A 27392-nucleotide genomic window follows, 5' to 3' on the forward strand; every position below is an offset into this window, starting at 1 on the left:
CCGTTAATGACCCCAAGTGACCTGAGGTCAGATCATGCGAATTTCACCTTACTTCTACTAATCTCATAATTGGAGCCTGGTAGCCTTCAAACATGCAGACATTTAAGGAGTGGCTTGGTAGAGTGCCTCAGGCTATCTACTTGTGGGCGGAGTTAGTTACTAGGGTCCCCAATATATACTCGGAGAGCTATCGATTCGAGAACATTAGCATTAATGACAGAGAAGAACGGCAGTCTGCAGAGCAGAGGAGACGGCCCTAGCAGGGAGGCTGTCGGCCGGCAGGGCGAGACAGTCTCTGTCAACTATAGACCCCCCCCCCCTCTATCCAGCTATAGGCAAACACTTGGTGAGTTGAACATTAAGGTGACTTGGTCGTGTTTTACAAGTGTTGTGTGATGATCAGGGGCAGTCAGTTGTAGTGTTCTCAGATTCTTGGAAGATGGCTCACTTTGAATATTAATCTTTAACATTTTAATTGGATTGCTTAAGTTATGATACTTATCATGAAAAATATAATTGTTGAATTTATTATTTAAATGGACTTTATTTTGTTCCCTAGAGATTTTGAGTTGAGGTGAGAAAGCCTCTGTGGTTACTGGTTTCATGGTTTAGAATGAGTACATGATAAAGAGGAGACATACTAACAATGACCTCTTGATAACATCTTTTGTGAATATTTGTGATACAGACAAGTTCCATTCCTTGTCTTGTATGTGATGATCTAGAATGGATGGTGGCAGCATTTCGTCTTCTACTATCTACTACTTCTACTATCTACTCTTCTACTTCTACCTATCTACACCTCTCTCTAAACTCTCACTTTCAACTAATGACCCTCCTCACTCCTCCGACCTCTCTGCCTCTCACCCCAAACCCTCACTAATTACTTCACTATTCATTTCTTTCCTTTCGTTTTCTCTTATACGTTTGTGGCAATGATTCTGTATTCTAGAGTTCTCTCTAGAGTTTCGGGTAACTGACCAAGTTACGGCGCCTTGTAGTCTTAGCGCCTAGGTAGTCAAATACCTAGGTTACAAGGTGTTGAACGAGAAAGGTTGCCTTAGGAACTCTGGAGGGTGCTCTAGAATAGTTAGCTAACTGAGGACGGGATAACGGACTAGAGAGAGCTGTTTCCCCCGGCCTCGTTAGCTAACTGGGGGGTGGAATAATGGACAAGATAGAGCTATTTCCCCCAACCCTCGTTACACTATTAGCATCAACATTTATGTCCGGAGCATGTGCCACTGTGTCAGTTTTAAGAGGCCACTCCTCAGCGTCCCACTTCAATAGTGACCACATTGCCACTTCTTGAAAATGCAGAAAGGTAAGTTTCTTGCGATCACTGGTGTAGTTCTTATACAAATCAAAGGAATTGTGTAGGGCCATTTGAAGAAAATAGAAGGTCATCTTCTTTGTCCACTTGTGACTTTTCCGTGTGAACTGGTAATATTTGACCATTTGGTCAAAGTGATCAACACTTTGTGATCCAAGTGATCAAAGTGATTTCATGTAGCGATCATAGTCACAAATTGCTGTTGGTTTGTTCACTGTTACCTGTTCTACTGAAGATGATCTGTCACGTTTGTGAATTCTTTTCCTTCATTGACCTTGCTGGGTGTCTGCATTATGCAAGTTTGTAATGAGGGAGACCACTCGTTTGTCTTTCCAGAGTATTATAAATGTGTTATCTTTGCGGCGGAATAACGTGGTATCCAATGTAAGTTGTCCCTTCGCCTTCAGTTGCAGTTCCTTGGGTAAGCCACGGTGCAATCTAATGGTGTCACACACATGTGTAAACCTGACATTCACGTAACTTTTCTGTGAAGTTGACTGAGTTATAATAGTTATCCATGTAAAGATGATAACCCTTGTCCATTAGGGGCTCAAGCAAGCCCGTGACTGTCTCAATTACTGCTTTCCCTTCAGCAGTTGCAGCGGTTCCCTTATTAGTTGAGGCAGTAGAGGATGTCCCTTCCTCATTAAGAAAATGTGTGAAGTATAGGAAGAACTGCAAAGTTTTGTTGAAAAACTCACCCAGATAAAGCTGTAGCAGGCCGTTGCATTGACCTTTTAAATGGCAATGTGATGTCTTACTACAGACAAGTGTTAAAATGTAGGTAAAAACAAGTGTTTTTAGACAGATTCTTAGTAAGACAAACAAGCAGTGAGCCACAAGCAGGTCCTAGTGGTATGCAGGCAAAACATGCCAGAGAGTGTACTCCAGAGAAGTCATCACTGCCTGATGTTATAATGGAAGGGGACTCCCCTTCCAAACAGTAACACCTCTCCTCCTCCCCACCCCCCTCACCATCTTCCATACCCCATCAAGAGTCCTCCATAAAGGTAAGATTAACATATGTACTGTATTGTAGTTAGAGAACAAAATTGTATTCAGTATAAAATGTATTTGTAAGTTAATATTTTGGGAGGTGGGGAAGGAATTAATTCAATTCCCTTTATTGCTTATAGGAAAAATCACTTCGACTTATGATATTTCGAGTTACGATCCGTCTCTGGGAACGGATTACCATCGTAAGTCGAGCCCCCACTGTACAGTTTGACTCCATAATTTTGCAGTTTGCTGTGATTATATACCTTGAAAGAAAACCGGCCACGCCATGTCATCGTGCCTTCATCCAGACACAATTGTTTCTGTGGAATGTAGATTTTTGCAAATTTCGTTGTCAGATATTCCATCACTGCTCGAACTTTTACCAACCTGTCTTTATTGTTTAGGGGAATTGAATTGTTATTATACGTATAAAAAAACTGTCCAATATGCTGAAACCGTTTCGACGTCATAAAAGTATTGAAGAAACGGGCATGCCAGAGCCTGTTAGTCTGCCAGTACATTCTCATGGTTGGTAGCTTGGAAAACCCCATCAATATGCACAGACTTATATATCTTGTCATTTCCTTGACGGTGACTGGCACCCACATCCTCCTGACGCTCGTGGTAGCATGCTGAAATATTTGTGTGGTATACAGTTTAGTTTCATAGGTGAAAAAGTCCATCAACATTCGAGTCAGAAATAGTTGAATAATCTGTAGTGCAGTGGTGGGTGTCGGAATGGTTAGGCCTGGCGTTCCAGTGAAATCATCAACAATTGGTGGAGTGTTGTTGGTGGACCACGTACTAGCAGGATCCGGCTGTGTGGTGCGTCCAGGACGTATACGCTTTCGAGTAGGAGGCGGTGGGGCAAGTGGTTCACTGTCCTCCTCACTATCATCACTTTCCTCACTCGTAGACACATCATAATGACCTGTTTCTGACTAAATTATCACTACTGAAGTCACTCGCCTCTTCATCATGTTCAACATCTACCTCAATATCAGAAAACTCCTCACATAGTCCAGATACCTTTGTGGGTGTAAGGTTCACTCGACTCTACTTTTTATACAACATACTTATCTTGTCCTTTTTGCATGAATCCTTCGCTCCTTATGGCATATAACTGCTTGGTCCTTGACCAGGATTCATCGTGGAATGTATATAGAGGTTGGAAAACACACAGGAAAAGATATAAATGATCAAAACCGCACAAGTTGGGGAAGCGAGGGAAGAGCAGTCCGGTCAAGAGCGATGTCAACAATACACGAGGTCGCCCGCGTAGGCCAAAGGCCCAGAATGCCAAGCGGCCTACTAAGGAGAATGAGAATTTAATGGCGCTCATTTTAAAACTAGCCCAGAGTCGATCGGATAAAAAATGAATTTTACACAAATATTTTTGTATCAGACGCAAGCATGAGTCCCCGGCTCGGACTCGAGAGAAAAAAATCGGACTAGAGGGGTGTCTGAAGAGTGCGATAGTGTTAATTAATAACCCTGCTGACAACCTGGAAGACCCGAGCCCTAGAATAGGGAACGAGGGAAACCGGATCAATCCATACGCATACCCAGCCACCCCAGCCGAGGCGCACAGGTAACGGCGAAGAACCGCAACCGGATACAACACATGATGCACCCCCGGCCAAACCAACCAAGCATCAATGACCAAAGGGCCCCTCCGGAAAACAGCTGTCTCGTACTTTGCCAGAAAAGACGGAGAAAACTGCAAACGTACAAACCTACCCCAAGATCAAAAGAGCAGAAACCCCTGCGCCGGAGGGGTTTCAACAAAAACTTTTGTCTACTCGACCTCCCAGAGACCAATAGCAACAAAAACAGGGCCTTGGAAAAACAATCCTGGACCGAAGGGGCCACCATAAGCCGAGGTGAGGAAAGATAAGACAGCACCCTGTCCAAGGACCACGATGGCTCAGGCGGTGCATGGGCAAGCCGGAAGTGAAACATAGCAGGAGAAAGCTTATGGAACTGGGCAGATGTGACATCCACTCCGAACGCAAGCTGGAGTGGCTCCGCCAGCACCACAAGATACAAGGCTATACCACTAACATACACTAACAACTTCTACCACCTGCCTCCACTATACCAACCCTCACAACTGATACCACCTGCCTCTCATGACAACTTTCACCACCAACCTTCCCTGTCAACCTACTGACACTACCTGCCTCCCATGACAACCACTGACACCAATTACCTCCCCTGACAAACACTGGAACCACTTGCCTCTCCTGACAAACACTGGAACCACTTGCCTCCCCTGACAAACACTGGAACCACTTGCCTCTCCTGACAAATACTGGAACCACTTGCCTCCCCTGACAAACACTGGAACCACTTGCCTCTCCTGACAACCACTGATACCATTTGTCTCCCTTGACAACCACCTGCCTCCTCCTGACAACCACTGATACCATTTGTCTCCCTTGACAACCACCTGCCTCCTCCTGACAACCACTGACACCACTTGCCTTCCCTGACAACCACCTGCCTTCTGATAACCACTGACACCACTTGCCTCCCTTGACAACCATTGACACCACTTGCCTCCCTTGACAACCACTGACACCACTTGCCTTCCCTGACACCACTTGCCTCCTTCTGATAACCACTGACATCACTTGCCTCCCTTGACAACCACTTGCCTCCTCCTGACAACCACTGACATCACTTGCCTCCCTTGACAACCACTTGCCTCCCTTGACAACCACCTGCCTCCTCCTGACAACCACCTGCCTCCTCCTGACAACCACTGACACCACTTGCCTCCCTTGACAACCACCTGCCTCCTGACAACCACCTGCCTCCTGACAACCACTGACACCACTTGCCTCCCTTGACAACCACCTGCCTCCTCCTGATAACCACTGACACCACTTGCTTCCCTTGACAACCACCTGCCTCCTCCTGACAACCACTGATACCCTTGCCTCCCTTGACAACCACCTGCCTCCTCCTGATAACCACTGATACCCTTGCCTTCCTTGACAACCACCTGCCTCCTCCTGACAACCACTGATACCCTTGCTTCCCTTGACAACCACCTGCCTCCTCCTGATAACCACTGATACCCTTGCTTCCCTTGACAACCACCTGCCTCCTCCTGACAACCACTGATACCCTTGCCTCCCTTGACAACCACCTGCCGCCTCCTGATAACCACTGATACTCTTGCCTCCCTTGACAACCACCTGCCGCCTCCTGATAACCACTGATACCCTTGCTTCCCTTGACAACCACCTGCCTCCTCCTGACAACCACTGACACCACTTGCTTCCCTTGACAACCACCTGCCTCCTCCTGACAACCACTGACACCACTTGCCTCCCTTGACAACCACCTGCCGCCTCCTGATAACCACTGATACCCTTGCCTCCCTTGACAACCACCTGCCTCCTCCTGACAATCACTGATACCCTTGCCTTCCCCTGACAACGTGACTCGGGCAATTGTTGAGTCACCCGACTCCCCCTCAGCAACGGATGACATGTTGACATGTTGACCAAACCACACACTAGAAAGTGAAGGGACAACGACGTTTCAGTCCATCCTGGACCATTCTCAAGTCAACTGTGATGAGGTAAGAAGCTACAGGCAATAAATAATCAAGAGAGACGTGAGGAGAAGAAAATCTTAGAGGAAGAAGAGCATGGCAAAAGGTACAAAAGGTAAAGTGAAATAAAGGGTATAGTAATAGGAATATGAACACAAGAATAAAGGTAACTGCAGAAGGCCTATTGGCCCCATTCAAAGCAGCTCCTATTTATAACCACCCAATAAGGAGAAAGTAAAAGGAATAAGAAGGGGGAAAGTAATAGGAATAAGTAAGGGCTCGTAAGAGAAAACAATGGAGAGAAAAAGAAAAGGAAAGAGAAGAAACCAGCGTTGAATGTAATGAAACGCAATTCTGGGTATGACCCAGAGGCTCCCCGAGGTTCTGGTTTTCTGCTCCTTTGAGCAGGGCGGTAGGTTTGTTTGTCGGCACCTGCCTCCTCATCTGGCAATGATTGTGAATGCTGCTTTCCAGAGGGGTCCTTGGGTTTTTGATGCATGGTTGGTTAGGCCGGGGGTGCACCGTGTTTTGTGGCCCGTGGCGGTTCTCCGCCGTTATTTGCGTGCCTCGGCTTCTGTGTCCGTGGACGCGTTTAGGGTTGCTCCGGTTTCCCTTCTTCCCTGTTCACGGGTGCGGGTTTCCCCGGTCGTCCGCAGGATTCTTACGGCTAGCCAGCCTGCGGTTTATCCCCGTGCTCGTGACGTTTGAAAGTTCGTGACTCTTGTCGCCGTCTTTGGCAACGTGACCTGGTTTGACATTCGGGTGCGGGGTTTTTTGGCGGTCGAACGGGGTCCTGGCTGCTCGTTATCTCATACACGTTCCTGGGCCTAGTTGGGCCTGTGTTGCCTTGGGTCGGCGGTTGCAGCCAGTTGCCTCAGTTTTGAGTTGTGGAGCAAGCAGCGACCGCCTCCCGGATGAGTCCCTCTACTCTCCTCTGTGGGTAGTTAGCTCCGGGGAGCCAACAGGTCTCCCCCCAGAAAACCCGCGTTGAATGTAATGAAAAGCCATTTTCTGGGTGTGACCCGAAGGTCTGCTCAGCTCCCCCTCCCAGGGAGGGGAGGAGCTGAGCAGACAGCGACGCGGTGATATGTGACATCATGCTAGTTTGCTCATTTCTTTTTTGGGAGTTCTATCCACTAGTTTGGTGTTAGGTAGCAATTTTAACCAGAATAGAGGTTTGTTTTGGGACGCTTACCATTCTGGGTGCCCAACCCGGTCTATGGCAGACATAGAATGCGTCCAATCACACGGGGGTTTCTATAGGCCATTGCTCCCCTTGCCTATCTGAGGGAGCCAGGTTCTGGCTCGTGGTCCCCGGTAGGCCCACAGAACTCCATACACATGACTGATGCCAAAGTCTGACATTAGCATATCAGCCTGTATAGCTCCAGGGAGCCGACGGGGCTCCCCCCAGAAAAAGATAAATGGAAGGGTAAACTTGTGTTAGGTCACATTTGTTAGAAAGTTTGGAGCATTTTTAGTATATACTGTGAAAGGGAAGAGTCAACAGCAACAAAGCCAGTACTCAAGTTCATGTAGGGTACATTGTGTATTAGAGTCGATTCAACAAGACCGCGTCTGTGTAGAGTAGAGGCAGGAAAGATTATTTTGGAGGAATACCAATCAATAGGATAATCAGAATCCCTGACATGACAGAAGAGAGCAGTGTTTGTGTCTGCAGACTTAACACTTCTTTTGTGTTCTTTACGTCTGTCATTTAAGTGTATGGCTAGTTTCACCAAAGTATTGGAGAGGACAAGACAAACAGGAAATAGAGTAGACACCAGCAACATTAGATGCAGGAGAAGCAGTGTGAACTAGATTGCTACGAAGTGTGTTAGTTTGTCAAAAGGCCAGCTTTATGTCAAGATGACAAAGGGTATTAGTAAAAGTTTTGAGTTCAGATACGAAGGGAAGGCAGAGCACAGTGCTACTAGCGTTGGAAGCAGGTTTAGGATGAAAGAAATTTCGTTTAGCTTGAGAATAGGCACAGTTGATAAAATGCAAAGGGTAACCAAGGCGAGAGAATGATTTGTAGATAAAGGCAATTCCAGAATCAAGGAACTGAGGGTCGCTGATGCGTAGAGTGTGGAGGAAGAGGGACGAGGACACTTTTCTTAACAGAAGGAGGATGGTAGGAAAAGTGAATGTACATGCCACTATGCATGGGTTTGCGGTAGACAGAGAAAGAGAACCCAGACTCAGAGCTGTGAACGTGAATTCCTTCGCTCATCACGTTGCAACCCGTTCTCGCAAATTTAATAAGTCAATATTGACTTATTAACTACGTGCATAGGTGATATACTAAACATAATAGATACCCTTAAAAAGATTCATAGAAAACACCGACCTTACCTAACCTTGTTAGTATCTTAAGATAAGCATATTATTGCTTCGTAATTACAATTATTACTTAACCTATACCTATTATAGGTTAGGTAATAACTGTAATTACAAAGCAATAAGATGCTTATCTTAAGATACTAACAAGGTTAGGTAAGGTCGGTGTTTTCTATGAATCTTTTTAAGGGTATCTATTATGTTAAGTATGTCACCTATGCACATATTTAATAAGTCAATATTGACTTATTAAATTTGCGAGAACGGGTTGCACAATCAACTTGAGAGTGGTCTAGAACCGACTGAAACGTCGTCGTCCTTTCACTTTCTAGTGTGTGGTTTGGTCATCATATTTCAGCCATGTTATTGTGACTCCTCATCTGCAACAGATGAGGAGTCACAATAGGTGAGGAGTCATCATTGCTGCAGTGGAAGCAAGGTCACCAGAGGCACGCAAAGTGATGCCAACCGAGAATCCTAAATTAGGCCCAACTACGTCTGAACCTAGGATGGAATCAACTGTGACTTCCACCAGTTCATCCAGAACCTGAACCCAGCTAGATGGGACAGAACCAGATCTCTGGCTAGCAGACAATCAGAACGGCTGGGAGCCCACACCAGCCAGCCATCAGTCGTCAACACCCAAACACCTAACAATAGAAGATGGGGCACTACGACCCGAGTCAAATGCGTAAAAATCCGAAGTGCTTGATTCAGCCCAAACGGGAGAACCGAAAAGCAGAAAACCTGCTGCCTCACCAAAAAAACAGCGTTGAATGTAATGAAACACCATTTGCTGGGTGAGTCCCGGAGGCTCCCTGGAGCTATCCAGGCTGAATGGGTATGTATAACTTTCTGGCATCAGTCAAAGTGGTAGGAGTTCTTGTCTACCGGGGACCACGAGCCAGAACCTAGCCCCCTCAGAGAGGCAGAAGAAGCAATTGCCTATAGAAACCCCCTTGTGGTTGGGAGCATTCTATGTCTGGCATCAACCGGGATAGGCACCCAGAAAGATAGGCGCCCCAAAACAAACCCCTATTCTGGTAAAAATATTGCTACCGAAAGCCGAACGAGTGGACAGAACTCTCCAAACAAAATTATCTAACTAGCATGACGTCATCACGTTGCTGCGCTACCGTCTGTGCAACCCCCCCCCCCACTCCCCGGGAGGAGGAAGGGGGAGCCCCAGACTCTCCACGCCGGCGATCCAACTGGCAGTCCTTAGGCTGGATGTCAAAATATGCGAAAAACGTCGCCGACTGGAGGGAGGGAGGGATGCTGGGAGCCTACGGGACTCACCCAGAAAATGCCATTTCATTACATTCAATGCTGGTTTTCTGGGGGAGCCCCGTCGGCTCCCCGGAACTACCTCACCAGAGATAAGGAAGACAGGGAAGGAACCGGGAGGCGGATGCCACGCGCTCTAACCAAAAAACCAAGACCACAGACAAAACAAAAACAAAAACGAGAAGAAAAGAGAGCACCCAGGCCAACTACCAGGACGGCACCAGAACTCAAGAGCAGGCCAGAGGGGAACAACGCCCAGGACAGCAAGTGGAATGGAGCAGAAGGAACTGCAACACCGAACGCAAGCAGGAGCGGCTCCACCAGCACCACCCAATACGAGGTGACAGGACACGAGCCCAGACGACGGTCCCGGAACAACCCTGAAGGGAAGACAAGCCAACCCTATCAAAGACCGAAGGACCCTTCGCAGTGATAGGAAAACCGGAAGGACTGCCAGGAAAATAAACACACCCGTTCCGGAAAAGGAACAAAGAAGAACCGGAGCCAGGACCGGAACCTAACAAACCCGGTTCCAAGAAAAGGAACCAGGAAGGCAGGAGTGGCACACCGAAAGTCCACCACCCCCCACAGACAGCGCAACACCGAAGCCTGCAGGAAGTCACACAGAAAAATCGCAGGAACTTGGTACCAAAACGGAACACCGGAGAAGTCCAGAAGCAGGGAACTTAACATGGACAGAGGCCCACCTGAGCACCAAACAACAGGATAGTCAAGAAGCACTGACCCAGATACACAAATAGGTGGAGCATGGGAGGAGGAAAAACAGAAACAGGTAAGGAAAACTCAGAATACGGCCCAAGGAGCGGCCGGGAAGTATGGCACACGACAAACTACAAAACGTGTAGAGGAGGGTGTACATACCCGATGGACCTCATGGACCGCAGGGTGCAGTCAGGCACTGAAGATAGGCAAAGAATGAGAGTCCCGAGAGGGAAAAGATTCAGGCGTCGACAAAGAAACTAAAAGCACCGAAATGCGGGGCAGAGCCCCACAGGACAACATAGAACAAAAGACAGGGACAAAAGTCACTGAAGACCCCTGCAAAGTGACCAAACACACCACACCGAACACCCCTAATAGGAGCCATCGACGCAATCCCGCCAAGTGTGGAGAAGTAAACAAGGATGGAGCAGTGAACAAGGGTGGTGGAGTGAGTAGATTATCCCAATAAGATACTCACTCCAAACGCATTAGCCTAACGAGAGAAGCAAAGCTCTACAGAGGACCAAGTATGGAACTCAAACCATCCCTAACTTCCAGTCAATATTCCTGCCAACCTTTGGAGAACGGCGAGGTGTTGCCCGAGCATAGAAGCAGCAGAGTAGCGAATAATAACTAGTCGACCTGCAAGTGTGGTCTAGAACAGACACTTGCGAGATACTGTACCGACTCTCAGTGCGCTGAACTCGCACCATTGCCTGCCAAAATATCACCCACATACCACTGTATACGCAACAAAACATATGTAGCCTCTTAGTGGTTGTGTTTATTGTCACCAATCTTCACGAAACAATAGAACTGGGACCGAGGCACATGCCACCCTTGCAGCACATTTTGGACACGAAACAATGGGCATAAAAAGGATAAGTAGGAGCTGCCGCGTACGGGCCAATAGGCCCACTGCAGTTCCTCTGGTCGTATGTCCGTATGGTCATATGCACAAGGGGACACAGGAGGAAGCCGAGTACCCAAAGGAGCCACAGACACAAAAAAGAACCTGATCAATGTCAGAGGGGAAAGGAAGCGCAAAGCACCAAGAAGCTATGTGGTGGAGGCAGACTCCACCCACAGGAGCAAACGTAGAGAAGACAGAGCCCAGGAGGCTCAGGAAACTGCACAACTGTCAACTGACAGGAGAGGTGGGGCCCAAGAGCCAGAGCTCAACCCCCGCAAGCACCCCACCAAAAAATGAGAACCAGCCCTAGGCTGACAGAGGCGCCAGACATGACAACCTCACCTGCAGAGCAGACATACGACCGTGCCACAACACAGGCGAGCCAAGTAACGTACCAGGTGAGAGCTAATGGTGTGCCCGAAAGCCAAGCATATTCGAGGCAGTAGGCATGGTATGTACCGTTACCTGAATAAAATTCGGAAGTCGAAGGAGAAATACATCCAGAGGCGCGCGCCCTGCAGAAGACGGAGCAGTACAGAGGGGGAGGAGGCGGTGCCACGCCGAGCCATCCACACCCGAAAGCAGAGGAAGAACGAAGTGACACCCCCAGATATAAATCCATAACACCCTCAGCATCCAGAGGGCCACGACCGGAGGGAGAAAACAAGCAAGAAGCCGTAGAAAACCCACAAGAAACGACGCGAACACACAAGCATACCGCCCACAAACAAAATGCACACCGCGGCCCCAGCACACAAGGTACGAATGCACCACCCGTCCACTGGGAGGTGTGGCTCGTACACCAGGCGGACACACAAATCGTACACACACACAACGTACAGACACATCATAAACACACATCGTACAAACACCAGAAAGTCGTGCGTAACAAAGACGAGGAACGCTGAAAAAGGAAGTAGAGACGACACGAAAACAAAACAAGGCGAAAACGAAGCAAAAGAAAACAGATGACAGAAGGTAACCAACGAGGCCAACAAAAGACCAGAGGGAAAGCACATTGAAAATCAACAGACGTTCCAATAATGTTGGAAGGCACGAAGAGACTCGTGAACCAACGAGAACCATGACAAGCACCCCTGATCAAGGGGCACGCAGGGACAACGACACGAAGTGGTTTAGGCATTGTATGTACTAGGTCAATATATAAATTCATCAACGTGTGTTTCACACCTTGCATGAATGTACCTTACCTGAATAAACATTCGAGTTTTTTTTTTTCGAAACAGTATCGCGACGTAAGAGCGAAAAGGGTAAGGAAAAGGGGGCGAAACACACCTCCAGGAACGACGGGACCGACGAACCCGAAGGAACACGGAACTGAACCCAGGGAGGGGTATCCCCGAAAACGACAGGAACACAGAGAGGGAAGGAACAACCCCACTGAGGAACTGCCAGCCCCTCACCAAAGGTACAAAGACCCAAGAGGGGCAAACTGGACCGAGGCCCCCCCAGGTAACCCCTCCCTAACCCCGGGAACCTCGATGGCATGACCCGGGGCCGAGCCGCACCCCCAAAGCCCCAGCTTGACAAGGAAAAGCCGGTGCAGCCGTGCAAACACTAAGGAAGGGAGCCCACTGGTCAGACCCATATGGCACGGCTGGAGGAACCGACTCGAATGCCTCTGCCGCCACCCCGGAAGAGGAAACCCCCGAGAGACCGCTCGAGTCTCAACCCAACCAGACCCCGCCCCAACCCCGAAACCCGCCTATGGTTCAGAGCAGGAAGCAAAGGAGGAAGTGTGTAAAACAGAAGGGGAAGGACAAGGAACTGAAGGAGACAGAGCCGAAGCGACCCCAACCACCAAAACGGGGCAGCCTCGGGGCATCCGGGGCCGCAAACAACCAAGAGCGTCGCAGTAATCTACAACCAGCAAGCAACGCAGCAGCCGCCTGCACCAGATTATCATGACCAGTGGCCTGGGTGAAAGAGCACGTACCGACAACACCCGTCGTACGACTCCGGGTCACAAGAAACAATGGCCCAACAGGCAGCATGGCGGAGGCACAACCGGTGAGTGTCACCCTGAGACAAAGGGACTGATCAACCGTCAAACTCGCAGGATGCAAGAGGGACTCCGTGGACACACCTATAAGACCACGGAGCCCCCATGGGGTTTTCCAGGGCACTTAGCCATTGGTACACGCTAAGGGAAGCCCAGGCAGGCTACCGCGAACCGGCGCCCAATTCTACCAACAAACTGCTAAAGCAGAACCCCCGGGACGTGTCTACTCACGGGGGCCAAGCGGGGAGTACCACTAACAGAAGGAATCGAAAGAAATCACCTAAAACAGGAATGGGGGACCATAAAGGCAGACCCCCACCAGGCAAAAACGAAAACAAAAGAAAACCCCGCAAGAGGACAACGTACCCAGGTGGAACAGAGCTGGCCGCTGTTATGATGAAAACTAGCTGAGCAGTACCCCGCGCCCCTACCAGTGACGAAAACTACCACCTACCCAGAGACAAACCAGGGCAACAAAACCCCAGCCGATTCCAAGGGCGGCCCAGAACTGAGCAGTAAAGGACACAGCGGAGGTAGAACCCAAGGTGACTTGTGGAAGGTGGCCCCAAGCCACAGGGAGCCGGTCGGCCGAGCGGACAGCACGCGGGACTTGTGATCCTGTGGTCCTGGGTTCGGTCCCAGGCGCCGGCGAGAAGCAATGGGCAGAGTTTCTTTCACCCTATGCCCCTGTTACCTAGCAGTAAAATAGGTACCTGGGTGTTAGTCAGCTGTCACGGGCTGCTTCCTGGAGGTGGAGGCCTGGTCGAGGACTGGGCCGTGGGGACACTAAAGCCCCGAAATCATCTCAAGATAACCTCAAGAAGCCCCAAGGGCAGTATTTACAGGGCACCTAGGGAAGATAGCCCTAGGCACATGCAGCCCGAGTACCGTGGAATCTTACTCCTGGCTCACACCCCACCAGTAGAGACAGTCCACACCATAAGGCACAGAACTGAAACAAAAACCGGAGCCAGAGGCACTCGACCAGCCAGTAATTCCATCAGCCAAGAACTGCCAGTTGGATCGCCGGCATGGAGGGTCTGGGGCTCCCCATTCCCCTTCCCGGGGAGAGGGGGTTGCACAGACGGTGGCGCAGCGATGTGATGACGTCATGCTAGTTAGATAATTTTGTTTGGGGAGTTCTGTCCAATTGTTTGGCTTTTGGTAGCAATTTTTTTACCAGAATAGGGATTTGTTTTGGGGCGCCTACCTTCCTGGGTGCCTATCCCGGTCGATGGCAGACCGGAAAATGGGGAAAATGCTCCCAACCACAAGGGGGTTTCTATAGACCATTGCTCCTCGTGCCTCTCTGAGGGGGCTCGGTTCTGGCTCGTGGTCCCTGGTAGGCAAGAACTCCTAGCACTTTGACTGATGCCAGAAAGTTATACATATCCATTCAGCCTGGATAGCTCCGGGGAGCCGACGGGGCTCCCCCCAGAAAACCCAACTATTTACATAACCTAATCTCCGGTTATCCGAATTTTTGTTCAGATATAAAGTTTGTCAGAAAATTATTCATATTTAATTTAGACTGTACTAGTCTAACCAGAGATTGACCGGATTAATCTGGCCTGGTTGTCAGGCCAGTCTAACAAAAGATTAATCCGGTCAAATCTCTGGTTACCCGTACTGTATTTGTTAGTATTTGGCAGGATATTTGTTAGGATAAGTTTGGCAGAAAATTATCCAAACCCAGTTTTGCCTGGATAGCCTAATTACAGTATTCAGTTCAGCGGGCTTCAGATAACAAAGCTCATACAGTATTTATTTGTAGTGAAAAACATGCAGAGGGAGATTCCTTACTGCAATGGTTGGCATTCAAAATTCTTCAGCACATATTTTAGTCATTGTAGACCTTCCTAGTAATGGTGTTGAAATAAATTTTTAGTCAAAATATATGTAATGATCCTCTCATGAGGAACTTGTTCTAACAAGAACCATGGGGGCATATCATGTACAAGACTATACTGCACAGAACTATAAACAGATATGAATGCTAACGCTTATTACACAAACCTTGGCATGCCTTTGGAGAATAACATCAAGGAAAAACTCTTCTGCCGTAGAAACATCCTTGCTTAATGAATTACTAGAGCGTTTCCGAGTAGCAGGTACAGTCTGACTGGGTCTGGTGATATCTGGTAAGACTTTAGCTGAATCTGAAGTTGTTCTTAAAACAGACTGGTGTCCTATTGAACTACTATCTCCCAAGGCTATCTTAGGGGCTGATGCTGATGAGAAGGACCTTCCACGCAGAACCTAAGAGAGAGTAGAGATAAAGTTATTATCCAAGAACTGTGCCTACATAAACATAAGTAACAAACAAATTTTTAACCAAATATCAGTACAGTATGCCTATATTTTCTGATTTACCTGATTTACATGAGGACCACTAACCCTAGTGGCCTCGATGAGGACAGGAAGACAGCGGCTTGTCGAAAGTCCCCCCCCCCCCATTTGCCTTGATCTTTTCCAGGTACTGTATATTTTAAAACTTGACACAGTTTTGGCAGTTACGGCTTTGGTGGGTGGGCGGTTCCATAGGTGAAAAAGCATCTCCTGTTCTCAGTCCTACATTGTGGCTTGTTGAGCTTCAAACCACTGCTCCTTGTTTGTGTTACATCTAACCTTCTGAAGAAAATATCCAGATCAACATCCTCTAGTTTGTTCAGTATTTTAAGTTTCAATGAGAACCACCCTGTCATGCCTAGTTTGTTGTGTTGTTAGCTCTGTGGCCTTCAAGCATTCCTGATATGAGAGATGACTTAGCTCTGGAATGACTTTTGTTGCCTAGTGTTGCACCTTCTGCAGAGCAGTATGTTCTTCTGAAAATGAGGTCTTGATGCTTGGATACATTAATCCAATTAGGGGCACCAGAGATTTATACAGTTGAACCATTACTTCTTTCCCTTATAGTCAAAAGTACGTGTGAGTACTTTTGACTTTTGTGTACAAGTGTACTTTTGTGAGTACACGTGTGTGTAGAAAAGTAAAAGTTTGTATGTGTACAAACTCCCAAAAGTTTGGGTAGCTTTTCTGACTGCTGCACTTATCTGTTGTGCAACTTTTAGTGAGTGGTAGATTTTGACTCCACGGTCCTTTTCTTCATCAATCTGCTGTAATGTAATGCTATTAATTTGGTAGTTGTGGCGTGGGTTGTTAAGTTATGCAAGACTGGATACAAGACTTGCAACACGGATGCCGCCTGTACTCTGAACAGTAATAACATCAGGAGAGTACTGGAGAACAAGCAGAGAATATCTCTCGCAAGACTCCGGGTCAAGGTGTCATTGACCCAACAGGCAACATGACGGAGGTAAAAGTGGTGACTGTCACCCGGAGACAAAGGGCACAGCAACCAACGATCCCGTACAAAATGGGTTGGAACCCGGAAGACACATTCAATGGTCCACCGAGCCCCTACAGGGGTTTCCAGGGCCCGTAGGGTTAACAACTACGGGAAGCCCGGGCAAGGTGTTGCCAATCGGTTAAATACCCAAAAATAACAAGGGGGTAGAGGACAACACTGAAAACCCCGACATGTACAATCAAGGGTACCTAGCAGAGGGCCACCAAACACTACCAGTGGAACTATAGCCACACTAGGCAGGCCCCCCATCAGGCAAATGAAAATAAAAACAAAAGAAAAACCCTGCAAAATTACACCGTCTCCAGAGGTAACAGGAACCGGTCACGCAACCCCTTGATGCCCTAACCAGCACAATACCAGTCCATTCCTAGGGCCAAACAAAGACCCCAGCTGGCCCCAAGCGCGAGGCAAATGCCGAGCAGCAAGAACCTCTATGGGAATGGTTCCTGAACGCCCCAGGGAAGATAACCCTGTCACGCAGGGGCAGTACTCACAGGGCGCTTAGGGAAGGAAGCCCCTAAGCGCATGCAGCCCCGGCACTGATGAGGTACTCTTGGCCACTGCACAACACAACACACGGCAGTGAACGCCACACAAGGCAAACACCACCTAGGAAACCGAGGCCAGAGAAGGGTCTATCCCGGTTGACATTAGCTTACGAACTGATGCTAGGCAGCTGGCGTGGTGAGGTCCGGGGCTCCCCCTACCCCTCTCGGGGCGGAGAGGGCCGCGCGGACAATCGGGGCGGCAGTAAAGTGTGATGTTTGCTTGTTTCCTTGGGATTGTAGGGCGTTTCTACTTCTCTGTTCGTTTTTTTGTTTTAGTTTTTTACCATATGGGGTTTGTTTTGTTATGCCTACCTTTCTGGGTGTTAACCCCGGTCGATGGCAGATAAGAAAAACCCCAACCACAAGGGGGTTTTCCAGGGCCATTGCTCCCTGAAACCTTTCTGAAGTGGCCAGGTTCTGGCGCTGGTCCCTGGTAGGTCTGAACTCCTTAGCTAATGTCCTGGTCTAATATAACATACATTAGCCCGATAAGCTCCAGGGGAGCCGTTGGGGCTCCCCACAGAAAGTTATAAACATACATGTTTCTTGAATGCTTTATTATATTAGATGGAAATTCTTCAGGGTGGCAATCTACTGCCACCTACAGAAGGATCTCTTGGGGACGGGAGGGAGGGAGGGAAAGTGAATGTGGGCGGGATAGAGGTAGTGAACAGCAGTGAGGGGTGACTCCCTCCGTTCCTGGCGGTGGTGTACAACGAGTGTTAGGCCACTAATCTGGCCAAACACCCGCTTTTCCGGCTCCCATGGACATTTTGGCTGGATAGTGAGATAACTTTATCCGGCCACAATTTTAGTCAGATAAGGGCGTTTTCCGAATGGTCGGATTCTGGATAATCGCATGTCTGCAGTATATGGAAAGGCGAAGCTAGGCACTGCAAGATGTGCAAGTAAAGAGTGACCCAGATAAGACTACGAAAATTGGGGCCATGAGCCCCCGTGCAACTATTAACCCAGATGAACAAGGAAGGCCCCAGGAAGAACAGAAGGGGTCAAACAAACATCCATAACCAATTCCCAACACGCATCCACAACATGAAAAACCAGCGTTGAATGTAATGAAACGCCATTTTCTGGGTGAGACCCGGAGGCTCCCCGGAGCTTTACCGGCTGATATGCTAATGTCAGACTTTGGCATCAGTCATGTGTATGGAGTTCTAGGGCCTACCGGGGACCACGAGCCAGAACCTGGCCCCCTCAGAGAGGCAAGGGGAGCAATGGCCTATAGAAACCCCCGTGTGGTTGGAAGCATTCTATGTCTGCCATCGACCGGGTCAAGCATCCAGAAAGGTAAGCATTCCAAAACAAACCCCTATTCTGGTGAAAATTGCTACCTAAGCCGAACTAGTGAATAGAACTCTTCAACAGAAAACACGGAAACTAGTATGACGTCATACGTCACCGCGCCGCTGTCTGCGCAGCTCCCCCCTCCCCGGGAGGGGGAAGGGGGAGCCCCAGACCTCCCACGCCGGCTATCCACCCATCAGTTCTGAGGCTGGATGTCAAAACACGCGAAAAACGCCGACCGGAGGGAGGGAGGGTTGCCGGGGAGCCTCCGGGTCTCACCCAGAAAATGGCGTTTCATTACATTCAACGCTGGTTTTCTGGGGGGAGCCCCGTCGGCTCCCCGGAGCTAACTACCCACAGAGGAAGGTCAAAGGGACAAAACCGGGAGGCGGACACCACGCACCCCCCAAGGAGGCGAGACAACCGGCAGCAAACGCCAACCCAAGGCGCCACAGCCCCGAAAATCCCGGGAACAACACGAGAACCACGAGCAGCAAGGCCCCTGCACGAACACCAAAAATCCATGCCCGAAAGACTGCAAGGCCACGTCGCCCAGACGGCAGCGAGAGCAGCGAAGCCACGAACGCCACAGGCATAAGGGAAGAACACAGGCAGCTTAGCCACAAGAACACGGCTGACCACCCGGGACACCATCACCCGCGAACCGGGAAGAACAGAACCGGATCAACGCAAAACGCGCTCCGGACCCAAACGCCGTGGCACGCAAACAACAGCAGAGGGCCGCCACTGAACACAAAAACGACACACCCCCGGCCCGACCAACAAAGCACCAACAAACCCTGGACCCCTCCAGAATGCAGCAGCCCCACCCCGCGCCAGAAAAGATGGAGACTGCTGCCATCAAACAACCAAAACGCTAAAACCGAAGGAGCAAGAAAACACAGCGAACCGACCCCCAGAGGCAAAGGCCCAAAGGAAAGAGCCGACGAAAAAACACACCGGAACCGAAGGGGCACTACCAACCGAGGAGAAGACAGAGCACGCTGACCAGAGACCAGGATGGTGCAAGCGGCGCACGAACAGGCCGGAGGTGAAATGACGCACAAGACAGCTGACTAACGGTGCAGAAGCAACACCAAGACCGAAAGCAAGCTGAAGCGGCTCCGCCTGCGCCGCACGAAAAGAGGCGACAGTATGTGGCAAGACGACGGCCCCCAACCCCCACTAGAAAACCAAGCCGAGAGTAAACCAAGCCAACAAGAAGGACCCACCGAAGAAGGGACAGGAAAAGGAAGGACCGCCAAAATACCCCATACTGCCGCCAAGAAGCACGCAGGTGGGACACCTACCACGAAGCCACCCGACCACCAACCGGAGGCGAGACCACGAGGCAGAACATAAGCAGCCCCGACAAGGCCCCCCCGAGCCCAGGAAAAAGGCGGAGCCGCGAGAAGATCTCGGGCGCGACCACCGAAACCCAGGCGGCACAAGGAGATGGAACGTCTGCCGAACAGAAAAACTCCGAAGCATGCAAGCCCGCCAGGAGTTCAGAAACGACGGGTCCGACGCGAGACATCGCAAGAACCCCCCCAAAAAAAATAAAACAACAACAACAACCGGCAGGGCAAGCTAGGAAAACCAAAGAAGGCGGAAGGGTCGCCGCCAGAACAGGACCCGAACCAAGGGGCCCGAACAACTGCAACAGACCGAAACAAAGAAGCACATCACAGGACACAGGCTGACCAACGCCTAAGAACACACGCAGAACATTCCTGCTGCAGAAGAGGCAGGAAGAAAGAGCAGAAGCACAAAAAAAAAAAAACCAGGAGAACAACCAGGGGTGGACAATCAGGCAGGGACAAAAACCCCACGCAATCCCCAGGCACAAAACGGCAGCAAAGCGCCACTCCACAACCGGACACAGGAACAAGGACACGCCACCGTGAAACACGGTACCAATGCTCACGTGCAGCAGCAGCAGCAACAGGCACCACTGCAACATGCAACATGTAAATAGCAACTCCCCTCTGCAAAGGCAGAGAACGGAGCAGGCAGACCCCAGACAGGGCCAACGGAGACACGACAAAACCCTGCAGGCCCAGAAACCTGCACCAGGCGACCGACGGCGGAGAAACCCCGCTCGATACCTGCTGGATGAGGTACTGGGAGCTCTTTTACACCTCAAGCCCGGCCCAAGGTCAGGCCAGACCGGCCAGAGGATGGCCCACCAGGCAGCTGCTAGGAGCAGTCCACCGGCCCACATACCCCCACAACCAGGACGGGCCGGAACTGCCATACGAAAACAGGCCAGTGCGCCCTGGAAGTCCACGGACGAACCAGCAAGAAGGCTTATGCTCGCAAGTAGGTCGTGTAACAAGCACAGACCACTGATGGTAATACAGTGTTCCCCAAAAGTGCCAATAGCACCACTGCACTCCACTGGTACTATCCCGCAAGTTCTACCAGATAGGCGGGACCCAAGAGCCAGAGCTCAAATCCTGCAAGCACAGCCAGGAGCCTCACCAGGTGAGTACAGAACCAACCCTACAACCCCCACACCTCACAACATTAAAAAAGGAGGGTCCCCTGAACGACTGTAGCATGGGTTGGACATGCACAGGAGGGGGACAGGAAGGGGTGATAAAGGGACAGTCACTGGTGTGCGAACGGTCTCAGTCGTACAAAATTATACCTAAATAAAGACAGGTATATGAACACCGCCGCATCCAGCGCCCGGCCAAAAGACGCCAGACCGCAGAAACTCACCTGGCGAATGGTGGCTCGAACTTGACACGACTCAACCGTGCCCAGAAGAACTTGGGAGCACCGCCAGGTGAAGACGCCAGAGCCGGACCCGCAGGAGAACAGGGAGAGGCGAAGGAGGCGGTCCACACCCATGACACAGAAAACCGCGGTGTCCTCCCCACAACTGGGAACCAGGACACCCCTGGCGCAAAGGGGCACATACCGCAGCCAGGGAGAAGAACGAGAGGCGAAGCACTGTAGCAAAAAAGGGCGCAAAACCCCAGCACTGAACCATCGCCCAGACCAAAACAAACTCCACGGCGCATGCGCATAACACGCTGGCCGAACCGCACACCCTCCCTGCGGGAAGGCGCCAGCCAGGACTATTGCACGAGAAAAAGAGCCAAAAGAGGAAGCAGGAACAAGAAAACCGGCCAAAGAAGCAAAGAGCCCAAAAAAAGGGAACCCAAACGGGCGACAAGTAGCCCAAACGGGCGACAAGTAGCCCAAACGGCCGACAAGTAGCCCAACCGGGCGACAAGTAGCCCAACCGGGCGACAAGTAGCCCAACAGGGCGACAAGTAGCCCAACAGGGCGACAAGTAGCCCAACAGGGCGACAAGTAGCCCAACAGGGCGACAAGTAGCCCAACAGGGCGACAAGTACTAGGAGCCGACAGACGTTCCAATAATGCGGGAAGTAGCGAAAAACCTTCCCGTACCCTCGAGAACACAGAAGCCAACACTAGTCCCGAAGGCACACGAAGGCGCAGGCGCACCCGAGATCAAAAGTCACGCAGAACCCCATCGAACGGGGAAACATGACAAAAACACCGTCCCAAAAAGCGGGGGAGGAAACATCCACCCACAGGACGGAACCAACCGACTCAAAGGCCAAGGAACCGAGCCCGGGGAGGGGCCGACGTCCAACAGCACGTACGGCGAGTGGGGAGGAAAAACCCCACTCCGCGTAACCACAAGCCCCGCCTAGAGGGGGATAAAACCCCCCACGAGGTCTAACGGGGCCAAGGCCCCCCAAGTCAGCCCCTCCCCAGCCCCGGGAACCTACACGACAGGCCCCGGGGCCGAGCCGTTCCCCCAAAGCCCCGGCCGTACCAGAAAACCGGGGCAGCCGTGAAAACACTAAGGAAGGGAGCCCACTGGCAGACTCATACAACACGGCTGGAGGAACAGGCCCAAATGCCCCCGTCACTACCCCGGAAGGGGAATTCCCCGAGACTGCCCGAGTCTCAACACCACCAAACACCCCGCCCTGAACCTACAGACGGTAAGGAACCGGATGCAGGCAGGAAGGGTGAACCAGGGGAAAAACGAAATACAACGGGGCAGCCCCGGGGCTCCCGGGGAGGAAACCACGAGAACGTTGCCACCACCAAGGCTCAAGTGCAACGCCCCTGCTGCCCGCACCCGCTTTGTTAGCACAACTGGGGAACCGAGCCACAACGAGCAACCAAACTCGCAGGACACCGGGTCGAAGGTGTCACCGACCCCACAGGCAGCAGACGGAGGCAAAACAGAGAGTCACCCAGAGACAAAAGGTGAGAGCAACCCTCAAACTCGCTGGAAGCGAGGGGGGGGCTCTGGGGTCACATCCATCGGACCCGCGCGCCCCCAGGGGTTTCCCAGGGTCCCGAGCGTTTACTTTAAGAGGACTCGCGCTCAGGTAATCCCAGGCAGGGTACTGCTAACCGGCACCCAAGCTACCAAACAACTTTCTAAGAGCTGAACCCCCGGGACGTGTACACTCACGGGGACCTAGCAGGGGGTACCACCAGAAATACTCAGAACACAAGGGACACAAGGGGCAAGAACGAAGGCAGACCCCCCCACCAGGTATATAAACAAAAGAAAAAGAAAACCCCGCAAGAGGACAGCGTACCCAAGCGGAACAGAGCCGGCCGCTATGATTGGTAAAGACAAGCTGCACAGTACCCCGCGCCCCACCAGTGCAAACACTGCCCCTTACTCTAAGGCGAACAAGGGAGACAGAACACCCGAGCACACAAAGAGCGGCCGAAAACCAAGCGGTAAACGGCCAAGCAGGGGCAGGACCCAAAGAACTTGTGGAAGGTGGCCCCAAGCCCCAAGGGCAGTACTTACAGGGCACCTAGGGAAGGGAACCCTAGGCGCATGCAGCCCGAGTACTGAAGAATCACACCCGGCTCACGCACCACCTAGAAAACAGACACCACACTCTAGGTACAGTGCTGAAACAACCACTGGAGCCGGAGCACATAACCATTGCCTATAGCATCAGCCGAAGAACTGATGGGTGGATAGCCGGCGTGGGAGGTCTGGGGCTCCCCCTTCCCCCTCCCGGGGAGGGGGGAGCTGCGCAGACAGCGGCGCGGTGACGTATGACGTCATACTAGTTTCCGTGTTTTCTGTTGAAGAGTTCTATTCACTAGTTCGGCTTAGGTAGCAATTTTCACCAGAATAGGGGTTTGTTTTGGAATGCTTACCTTTCTGGATGCTTGACCCGGTCGATGGCAGACATAGAATGCTTCCAACCACACGGGGGTTTCTATAGGCCATTGCTCCCCTTGCCTCTCTGAGGGGGCCAGGTTCTGGCTCGTGGTCCCCGGTAGGCCCTAGAACTCCATACACATGACTGATGCCAAAGTCTGACATTAGCATATCAGCCGGTAAAGCTCCGGGGAGCCGACGGGGCTCCCCCCAGAAACTGCAGCAAAATGTCACCTCAAAACAACCAGACAGGAACACTTACCCCATAACTTCGTATGTAACCATTGTACCTCGTAACCTGGTGGAGGTGAGGCCCCTATCTGGACACACGCATGGGCTGGACATACTTAAGAGTGGGACTGAAGGGGTATAAATAGGAGCTGCCTCATATGGCCCAGTAGGCCTGCTGCAGTCACCTGTGTTCTGATGTTCGGATATACCTGCTTGATAGGGTTCTGAGAGTTCTTCTACTCCCCAAGCCCGGCCCGAGGCTAGGCTTGACTTGTAAGAGTTTGGTTCACTAGGCTGTTGCTTGGATCAGCCCACAGGCCCACATACCCACCACAGCCCAGTTGGTCCGGCACTCCTTGGAGGAAACAATCTAGTTTCCTCTTGAAGATGTCCAAAGTTGTTCCGGCAATATTTCTTATGCTCGCTGGGAGCATAAGAAATATTATCCCAAATATGTATCCCAAAACACGAACCAGCGTCTGGCCGAAAGTGATGCCAGACCGCATCAACTCACCTGCAGAACATAGGCACGAACGTGTCACGACACAACGTAACCGAGAAGATTCCAGGAGCACCGCCAGTGGAAGAAGGCAGAGCCACACAATGCAGGAGATGAGTAGGGTACAGACGAAGAAGAAGCCCCACACCCATACGCAGGGAAAACCCAGCATCCTCCCCATAGCAGCAATTCAGAACGCCCCCCAGAAGCTACAGGGCACGGACTGGAAAATTGAGAAGAGCGAGAGGCGAAGCACCCAAGAGAAAAGAGAGACAAAACCCCAGAACATGTGTACACCACCCATATCAAAACAAACTAACATGGCGCATGCACAGCAGTGATGCCAGATGTGGGTCCCCAGAAGTCACGAGCTGAAGAAGAAACCACGAAAGTGACAAGAAAAATAAACAAAATAGTGTTGCTAATGACTGAATCCCATATGAGAGAACACAGGGCAGCCGCTCATCGTAGTCGAAAAGAGCAGGAAGGAGCTTAAAGAAACATAGCACAGCTTCCTATTTGAGCTACAAGGAGCCTAATCTGGGAACCCCGTGCAGCTCAGGACAGTGCACGGAGAGACGAGACAAACAAGAAAGAGCGAAACAGGACCGAAAACCGAGAAACTAGGAGAAGTTTCTCCAAACAAAACAACAAAATCTAGAAATGACCAGAAGACGATAGACGGTCCAAGAATACGGGAAGAATCAAAACCCCCCACGATGCCTCCAAAACATAAAAAAGCAAGCACGAAGCATGAAAGCACGGAAAGCAAAGGCGCACCTGAGACCAAAAGTCATGCAGATCCGTGAGAAGAGGGGAACAAGACTGTGAAGGCACTTCCCAAAAAGAATGGTGGAGAAACGGACCCACCACTGGACGGACCCAACATGGGGGGGGGGACACAAGGGGGGCACGGAAGGAACAAAACCAAACTATCCAATACCCCCAAGCCCCGTCACACCAACCAAAACGGGGCAGCTCCAGGGCTCTCGGGGAGTAAACTACCTAGCGCGTTGCACCACCGAAACTCAACTTGCAACACCCTTGCTGCCTGCACCCGCAAAGTCAGCATAAGACTGGGTAATCGAGCCACAAATAAGCAACATAAACTTGCAGGGCTCCGGCCCGAAGGTGCCACCGACACCACAGGCAGCAGATGGAGGCAAAATAGTGAGAGTCACTATGAGACAAAAGGACAGAGCAACCTTCGAACCTCCACAAAGCGAGGGGGGGGGGGGGCCTCTGGGGCAGCATCCATCGGATCCACACGCTCCCTCAGGGTTTCCCAGGGTCCTGAGCGTTTACCTACAGGGACTCATGCCCAGGTAATCCCGGGCAGGGTACTGCTAACCAACGCCCACAATTACCAAACAACACATACAAACACACACACACACACATATAATATAATATAATATATATATATATATATATATATATATGTCGTACCTAGTAGCCAGAACGCACTTCTCAGCCTACTATGCAAGGCCCGATTTGCCTAATAAGCCAAGTTTTCCTTAATTAATATATTTTCTCAATTTTTTTTCTTATGAAATGATAAAGCTACCCATTTCATTATGTATGAGGTCAATTTTTTTTATTGGAGTTAAAATTAACGTAGATATATGATCGAACCTAACCAACCCTACCTAACCTAACCTAACCTATCTTCATAGGTTAGTTTAGGTTAGGTAGCGGAAAAAGTTAGGTTAGGTTAGGTTAGGTAGGTTAGGTTGTCAAAAAAACATTAATTCATGAAAACTTGGCTTATTAGGCAAATCGGGCCTTGCATAGTAGGCTGAGAACTGCGTTCTGGCTACTAGGTACGACATATATATATATATATATATATATATATATATATATATATATATATATATATATATGCGGAAAATCCACAGAGAAATATGAAATGAGGTGAACGTTTCGGCTTTGTTAAAGCCTTTGTCAACACCAGACTGCTGGTGTTGACAAAGGCTTTAACAAAGCCGAAACGTTCACCTCATTTCATATTTCTCTGTGGATTTTCCGCATAAAATGATCAGTGTTTTGTGATCGTCAATTGCATATATATATATATATATATATATATGTCGTACCTAATAGCCAGAACGCACTTCTCAGCCTACTATTCAAGGCCCGATTTGCCTAATAAGCCAAGTTTTCATGAATTAATGTTTTTTCGTCTACCTAACCTACCTAACCTAACCTAGCTTTTTTTGGCTACCTAACCTAACCTTACCTATAAATATAGGTTAGGTTAGGTTAGGTAGGGTTGGTTAGATTCGGTCATATATCTACGTTAATTTTAACTCCAATAAAAAAAAATTGACCTCATACATAGAGAAAAGGGTTGCTTTATCATTTCATAAGAAAAAAATTATAGTAAATATATTAATTCAGGAAAACTTGGCTTATTAGGCAAATCGGGCCTTGAATAGTAGGCTGAGAAGTGAGTTCTGGCTACTAGGTACGACATATATATATATGTCGTACCTAGTAGCCAGAATGCACTTCTCGGCCTACTATGCAAGGCTCGATTTGCCTAATAAGCCAAGTTTTCCAGAATTAATATATTTTCTCTAATTTTTTTCTTATGAAATGATAAAACTACCCATTTCATTATGTATGAGGTCAATTTTTTTTTATTGGAGTTAAAATTAGCGTAGATATATATGACCGAACCTAACCAACCCTACCTAACCTAACCTATCTTTGTAGGTTAGGTTAGGTATGGTAGCCGAAAAAGTTAGGTTAGGTTAGGTAGTCGAAAAACAATTCATGAAAACTTGGCTTATTAGGCAAATTGGGCCTTGCATAGTAGGCTGAGAAGTGCATTCTGGCTACTAGGTACGACAGACATATTATATATATATATATATATATATATATATATATATATATATATATATATATATATATATATATATATATATATATATATATTGTGACGATAATCTCTCAAGAGAGATTGAGCCTGCTCTTCCCTACATAATTCACGTCATTCAAGTACAAGATACTATATTGAAGATACGTCCACCAGTATCGCCAAACGTTTTGCC

General features: G+C 49.6%; 1 protein-coding gene across 4 annotated transcripts in view; it reads right to left on the minus strand.

The window, feature by feature from the left end:
• The window catches only part of Rich (Guanine nucleotide exchange factor subunit Rich), a 567547-nt gene that overhangs the window by 133715 nt on the left and 406440 nt on the right, over nucleotides 1-27392 (minus strand). For all 4 annotated transcript variants that reach the window (XM_069303165.1, XM_069303164.1, XM_069303162.1 and 1 more), the window contains one exon: nucleotides 15203-15445. In XM_069303165.1, the coding sequence (XP_069159266.1) occupies nucleotides 15203-15445 (243 nt within the window). The remainder of the gene's footprint in view (nucleotides 1-15202; nucleotides 15446-27392) is intronic.

Source organism: Procambarus clarkii, chromosome 49 (assembly GCF_040958095.1).
Source record: "Procambarus clarkii isolate CNS0578487 chromosome 49, FALCON_Pclarkii_2.0, whole genome shotgun sequence".
NCBI classification, from domain to species: domain Eukaryota; kingdom Metazoa; phylum Arthropoda; class Malacostraca; order Decapoda; family Cambaridae; genus Procambarus; species Procambarus clarkii.